Below are 7,895 nucleotides of genomic sequence, written 5' to 3'. Positions count from 1 at the left end.
AGTCGATCGCGAACATGAGAATGTTTTTGTAACATAAGGCCTGAACGAGAATGCGACAATGTGTTGTAAAGCAGGCTAAAAAATAAGGCGAGAATCTCAACTCGAGATGACGACAAAGTTTGCATTGTCAAATGGAGCTCCTGTTACAGCAGATGGTGCAAAAGTTTACAGATTAGGGCGAAAACAGAATGTTTGAACTTTAAAGAGTTAAGATCATGCTTTCTGGATGAGCTTTTTTTGTCATTTCTCGAACCATCGTTTAAGTCTTTGCAACTGCATCAGAGTCCGATGCTAAGTGTTGCCGACACACAGGGATACGAGCTCTTATAAGTGGCGCTCATTGGTATCCCCGAACACTAGACGTAGCTAACGGCCGTCTTCCGGGGAGAACACACACCGCCCTCCCAAAACCGAGTCACGGAGTTGCAAACAGACGATGGGCTACCGAGCCAAACATGGTCCCCACGGACCTCCACCATCCCAAATTCCTCTTAAAAAGCTGTGTTTCTCTCCATTCCATGATGGGGGTGAGGAGGAGGACCAATGCAGAAGGCGCGGAGTCTATTGCACTTGGGCGGCAAATCTTGCTTTGGCCATGCCGCTGGGCGCTTTTGCTGCTACCATGTCCAACCATCATCATCATCGTCGTCGTCGAGAACTTGTGTTTGGAGCTTCGGAGATGGCAGCCATGGGGCTCTGGGCTTGCCCACAGGCTTCATGGGCGACGCATACGAGCCCACCAGGATAGCCGACCTTCCCTCCGACATCCGCAGCGTCCGCGCCGGGCACTATCATTCTCTTGCCGTCACGTCCGGTGGTGAAGTCTGGGCGTGGGGTCGGAACCAGGAAGGTCAGCTCGGTAGAAGCCAAGCGCTCCCCCATTCGAGGTTAACCCCTACTGCTTCTTCTTTTGCTCTTTCTTTATGCGATTGGAAATTAATGTTATTTTTGTCTCAAGAGTAACAGTCTGATTTGTTATTATTACAAGAGTTGCGATCGGGAGAAAAAAAAAGTGTCTTTATGGATGTTACTTGATGATGGCAGAGATGATTGGAGCCGACCTAGAAGAGTCCAGGGGCTGGATCAAGTCAAAGTGAGGGATGTGTTTGCGTCTGGTGTCGTTTCAATGGCAGTTGGAGAGGATGGGTGCCTGTGGGTATGGGGGAGATCCAAGCGCGGACAGCTTGGCCTTGGCAGGGGAATCACAGAGGCTTTGGTACCTACCAAGGTTGAAGCACTAGCAGGGGAAGATGTAGTTGAGGTATGCATATGATGTATTAATTAGCTGTCGTCTTATGACAATGTAAGGTTCGTGTCCTGCACAAAGTCACAACGATGGTTGTGTCCGCAATTGCTTTATTTTTATGTATTTATTTCTCAACTTATCTGTTTCATTTCATTAGTCGTCTGTGTTCCTTCTTTTTTTTTTAGAGATTTTTCTTTTTTAATTTTAAGTGCCCAAGGTAAACAACAGTGAAACACTGAAGCTCAATGCCCTGATTGTGCAATGCTTTGAAACCATCAAAAGCAGACGAAGAAAGCAGGGTACATCCTTATAGTTTTTCTCCACTCTCCCTGAAACAGGTAGCACTTGGATGGGGCCATGTTCTGGCACGGACCCAGGATGGGAGGTTGTACGGGTGGGGCTTCTCTGCAGAGGGAAGGTTGGGCAGAACTGGACAAGATTTTGAGCTCTCTTCTCCTTCGGCATCTGAATATATACAAGTTAGTAAGAGCACTGGTGGGAACACCGTTTCACTGCTAGAAGTGGCAGCAAAGATGGTAGCAGATGACATGGAAAGAGAGAAGAACATGCCCATTATCTGGGAGCCTTTCCTGGTACCAGAATTACACGGTCATCATGTTGCACATGTATCATGTGGGCATGATCATTCCTTGGTGCTTTGTGGTTTGTCCCTCATCCTTAACCCTTTCTCCACTTAGAAAGCACATCATAGCTCCTCTCCCTCTGCGTGTGTGTGTGTGTGCATATAGACTTTCATGAGACTTCCATTTTGCTCCAGGCAATGGTCTTCTACTAAGTGGAGGAAGCAATGTATACAATCAGCTGGGCAGGGTTTCTAAAAGAGAATCACTGCAGCCAGTGGACTTGACATACCGGCCTTTTGCTGTATCATCTGGCTTAGGCCATTGTCTTGCAGTGTGTTCAAATCCATCTTCTACAGTTACAGATGCAACTACCTGCATATTTTCATGGGGATGGAATCTCAATTCTCAACTTGGCAGACAAGGTAAAGAGGACACCCCAGCCATGGTGGAAGCCTTGAACGGAGAGAAGATTAAGAACGTGTCTGGTGGTCGCGTGCATTCTGTTGCTGTTACTTCTCAAGGAGAGATCTTTTCATGGGGTTGTGGGCGAAACGGCAGGCTGGGGTTGGGAAGCTCAGCCGATGAACAGGAGCCTACCCTTGTAGAGTCCTTGCAGGGTTTGGAGGTTTTGGAAGCTGTATGCGGTCTTGATCATAACCTGGTCCTGGTAGCTGAACAATAAGCTCGCCAAAAGTTGGGGAACTTACAGCACGCGTGAAAGCATTCACACCAATTTTGGCATTTGGTTTGATTCCTCCTGTTAGTGTTTTCATCTCACAAGACTTGAAAGAGGGATGACAGGAAAACCTGGAGCCCTGGCTACAATTCCAAATTTTCCACTAATGCAAAATGCAAAAGAAACAACCAGACGAATGAGATCCTGTATGTTTTTTTAACCATCCATCAAACATGTATCTTTTTCTACATATAGAATCCAATAAATACTTTGCACGATCAAGGAGGCAGGTTCTTTCTATCTAACATGAACAAGAAAAAATTGCTTCTAAATAGACATTATGGTTGTGGTCCCAGAAGTAGCGTGCCCATGATCTGATGATATAGCAATCCGCTTGCACCTGGTATCCCAGATTCAAATATGGGTTCTTCCTTTACTTCACCGGTGGGCCTTGACGATTCTGTTTCGACCAACTTGTGCTGCCCCAAAAGCACGGTACCGGCAAGTGCAGAAAATGTGTTTTTATTGCAAAATTTTACTTTTGCAAGTCAAACTGACATTTGAAAAAAAATTTGAAAATAACTCGCCTTCGTTTTAAAATGCAGGATAATTTTGAAAAATAGGACTCGCCTGTCGATATGAGGTTCAATCGTTCCTGACACCTTTACCAGGGGGTAATTGAATCAAGGATCAACCATATGCTTTGCTTTGCTCAACTTGTCTAAACCGATGTTCTATTTTCTAGATGCACAAAGAATCAAGCATGCGCTATGACTTAGAAAATTTTGATTGAAAAACATGATGTATGCTTTAGGAATTTGAAATACTTAAAAAAAATTCTTGAAAAAGATAATATTTTGAAAATCGTGAGCCTTATTGAGAGAATATTTTTGAAGAAAAGAAATGCCAATTTCTAAGAAATTCAAGTGTTTTTGGAAAAATCGATTTTTGAGAAAACTCAAAATGACTTAGAGAAAGTTGATTTATCTGAATTTGAGCTTTGAAATTAAAGATGTTATAACTTAGAAAATCATGATTTAAACTTGAGAAATACTTGAAACATCCTTGAAAAACCAAGGGTTTTTGAGAAAATCGATTTTGAGGGAAATCAATGCATATTCAAGGAAAATCGATTTTCTAAAATGAAGTTAAGGAATAAATCAAAAGAAGGGGCGTGTGGCCCTGTGAAATATATTCATGATGCACTCTAAACCTAGATGATGCATGAATGCAATTTGTCAAATATATTTTCTGAAGAAACTTTGAGAAATCATTGATAAAAGTATTTTTGTGCCTTATAGAACTTAGATGAAATAAATTGGCCTCATATCCCTGACTATGACCACATATATGGATTGAACATATCTCATTTGATTCTAAAAGGTGAAAAACATTTATAAAAGATTGTAATATGCAATGATTTTGAAGATACCTAAGAGTGTATGTTGATTGTAGCTTAAAGAAAGATGATAAATCTGGATCTCATTCGTATTCTGACTATGACCATAAATACAAACTTAATTGAGTTTACCAACTCCCTATAAGCTAGTGCACGTGTCATTCGTGTAGACCATGGTGAGTTTGAATATGCATGAATCATTATTCATTAGACATTGACATTATTATAAAATTAAACTATATGCACATGCAAACCCTAATCTAAGCAGGAATTTAAATTCTTATTCCAAATTTATTTATAATTTACATCACTAATTGAATTTAAATAAAGAAAAATAAAGAAAAATACAACCTTGAATATCCCTGCAAAACCAGAAAACTTATTAGTGAAGATATGTTAGCTTTTCTGGATTTATCCAGAAATATATGGAAATTACTGAATTTATCCAGATATAAGCATTTTTACATGTTTTTCCTGATATAAACATAATAAAAGACAATGAAAAATTAAAGAAATAATAAAAATAAATAACTTTAAAATTCAGAATTTAGAAAAAATTGACAAAAATACCCCTAAAAACAAGACTATGGTCTTGAAATCAGGGTTTTCAGACAATATTTTGGTAAAATCTTGGATTTAGGGCCTAATAAAATCAAATAACCACAAAATCGAGTGTGAATCACTCTTACATGATTAAAAACATGAACAAATCCTAAAAACATGAACTTCTATGAAAAAATTGGAAATATCATAAAAAATCATGATTTTGCCAGTGTTTCGCTTGAAACGGGACTCTGCGGGTACCCTGTTTTGCAATTTGATCAATCCAAGCATCAAACAAATTCCAAACTTAATAAAAATGAATACATGCACTTTTGATAACCCTAAAATTAAACTAAAATAAAAAAAATCTAACGAGTTATGAGAAAACCCTAAAATTTGCGATTTTGCCTGCGGGCATATACCTGTCACAGTGTCAGACCCGAATGAAAGATCAAATCACCATAGAAATTTATAAAATTTTACAAAGAGATATTATACAAAAAAAACATAGATTTTCTTTTCTACAGATTGAAAAAATCATCTCCGGTTTGGGAGATATCATTCCGGCAATATACACTTGAATTTAACGAATATAAAATATGCTAAAACAGGTACTTCTAGTTTCGGGTACAAGGAGAAATAGCAAACCACATTCAACAATTCTAAAATTTTAGCAGTGAATAGCAGACATAAAAAGAAAGGTTTTCATATTTACAGATCGTCAATTGGATCTCTGGTTAGGGAGATACAATTGACACAAGTTGACTCAGGGTTTAAACGAGATATAACGAGTTATGAGAAAACACTCTAAATAGCAAACAAAAATAGAAAATATAAGAAAAATATAGTAAAAAATAGACATAAATACAAAGCTACTGTAGTTTACGGATCATAAATCAGATCTAGGATGACAGAAATATCGCATCTGCAAGTTACACATGAATCTCAATAATGATTTCAAGGGTCAGGAATCACGGTTTGGCTTTTTTATTTTTTTGATAGGGTTCTCGAACCCAAAACCATCTGATTTTTTTACAAGGAGTTATTGACAAATCCATGAACCAACCATAAAAAATCAGAATTTTCTAATGAAGATTTATACATAAAATAATATGGTTTTTACAAGTCCGGGATCGAAATACATGAATATCTAATAAAACACTAAGAGACCTAATTTAAACATGAAATTTAATGAAAAAAAAAATATGTAAACAACATAACGAAATTAGATTTGATGCTGGAACATGTAAAATAAACACTAATATAATAAGAAAAAATTAAAAATAAAAAAACCAAGGGAATCCATGGTTAGATTTAATTTACTCTTTGAAAAGAGGGATTTAGCCCATTTAACGGGCAAATCTCATCTTTCATTGGTCAAAAACATAAAAAAAAGCATTCTAAATGATTCTAATGGATTAGAATCTTGAAAATACCATTAAACAAAGTTAGATCATCTTCTTGAACCGATTTTGAGGTTCTTGAATGAAAACCAAGGTCGAATCCAATGAAGGAGGGGCGACAATAGTGAAAACTATAAAAAAAGCAATAAAAATAACAATAAAATTAATGGAATAAAGGAGAAGAAGTTTAGCTTGGGGCTGCAGCTTCAATGGAGGAAGGAGAGGGTGCTGAGAGGAGAGAGAAGCTCCAAGAAGATGATCAGAGAGGAATATGGGTCGACCCCCCTCTTGCTTCTTTAAATAGAAAAAAATTAGGTTTAATTAGGGAGAGTTCTAGTTTAATTAGAACTCTTCCTAATTAAGCCTATGGGGGGCAATTTTTGCATAGCGTTTTAACCTAAGTGGACTCTAACCTAATTAGCTTAATTGACTCCTGACTAAACCCTAAAAAGTCCAAATGTGGCACCACCTAGTGTGGGCCCACATTGGGTTTTTAAAACTCTAATTTAAAACTTTAAAAACCAACAGTTAAAAACCTAAGTAAAAATGAATTTTCGAAATTGGTTTTGACTCTTCTAAACTCCTAACCTAACTAGAACATTGACTAACCCTAGTCTAACCTTGACTTCTTCAAATGTGGCACCACCCAGAGTGGGCCCCATTTGATTTTTCAAAAATGATTTTAAAACTTGAAAATGAGAGATTTCAAAAGGGGTTTGAAATTAGAGTGGGAATTGAAAGTTTTTTAAATACCATAGAGTCCTGACTGAATCAGAACTCCTCCATATATGGTGCCAACTGGGTGGGCCCCACATCGAAGTTTTGAAAAAGTTGAAAGAAAGACTAAAAATGGCTTTAAAATGAGGTTAAAATCAACACATGAAATTCAAAGATTTTGAAAGCAGAGTCCTAAGCGAATTAAAACTCTGGACCAAAGTCCTGAACCAACTAAGACTCCGTGATTTGGGTTTTTGAAGATCAAACGAAGAGGTTTTTAAAGGATTTTCTCAAAACTGGTGAAAATAAGTTGGAAATTGTAGTCAGAGTTAGAGTCCTAACTCAACTGAAACTATGAAATAGAGTTCTGAATCAATCAAAACTCAACAAAAATGAACTAATTTTTGAAAACAAGTAGAGAAAATGACAATGAAGATAGAAACAATAATCAGGATGGAATCCTGATCAGATTAGGTCTCTGGGACAGAGTCCTGATCGGACTAAAACTCTAGCTTTTTGACATTTTTGAAAAATAGCTGAAGGATTTTCCGAAAACCAATAAAGATAACAACAAACAATGAAATCAGAACAAAGTTCTGATCCAACTGGGACTCTAAGGACAAAGTCCTAATTTGACTAGGACTCTCAGAAGTTTGAACAAACAAGAATGTTTTAGAAGCTTTTTCTAAAAACCTATGAAAACAAGGTGAAAACTGAAATCAGATCTAGAGTCCTGATCCAACTGGGACTCTAGGGACAGAGTCTTAGTTCGACTAAAACTTTTAGAGTTTTGGACTTTCTGATAAAACAAATGAGAGGAATTTGGAAAATAGGTGAAAACAAGATAAAAATTGAAGTCAGATCCAGAGTCCTGATCTAACTAGGACTCTGAAGAAGAGTCCTAATTTGACTAGAACTCTGAGAATTTTTTGGTTTTTCGGAAAGCAAATGATCATATTTTAAAAATAACTTTTGAAAACAAGTGAAAATAAAGCAAGAAAATAAACTCAGGATAGAGTCCTGATTCGATCAGAACTCTGGGATAGAGTCCCAGAATTTTAAAACTCTGTGATAAAATTATAACCATTTTGGTTTTTGAAGAGATAAACAAAGAGATTTTTAAAAGATTCTCTCAAAATTGAAGTTAGGGTCAGAGTCCTGATCCAACTGGGACTCTAGAAAAAGATTCCTGGTTCAACTAAAACTATGAGTTTTTTACTCATTTCGAAAGATTTTGAAAGGTTTGGTTGAAAATAAGTAAAATAGCAATGAAAGATAGAGTACTAATCCGACTGAAACCCTGAAGTAGAGCCTTAGTCTAATTGAA

At 37.2% G+C, this 7,895-nt stretch overlaps 1 protein-coding gene across 1 annotated transcript; it reads left to right on the top strand.

Annotated features, from left to right (window-relative positions):
• Window positions 1-523: 523 nt before the first annotated feature.
• RUG2 (Regulator of chromosome condensation (RCC1) family protein) lies at window positions 524-2,619 on the top strand. Its single transcript, XM_090013404.1, has 4 exons — window positions 524-887; window positions 1,045-1,261; window positions 1,585-1,909; window positions 2,025-2,619. Exons 1-4 carry the CDS (start codon window positions 544-546, stop codon window positions 2,510-2,512), a joined length of 1,374 nt encoding a protein of 457 aa, XP_089869530.1. The 5' UTR covers window positions 524-543; the 3' UTR covers window positions 2,513-2,619.
• The last annotated feature ends 5,276 nt before the right edge of the window (window positions 2,620-7,895 follow it).

The sequence above is a fragment of the Nuphar pumila genome, chromosome 1 (assembly GCF_984573655.1).
Source record: "Nuphar pumila chromosome 1, dmNupPumi1.hap1.1, whole genome shotgun sequence".
Lineage (NCBI taxonomy): Eukaryota > Viridiplantae > Streptophyta > Magnoliopsida > Nymphaeales > Nymphaeaceae > Nuphar > Nuphar pumila.
The sequence above is the reverse complement of the archived record's forward strand: the minus strand, read 5'-3'. Positions and strand labels throughout refer to the sequence as shown.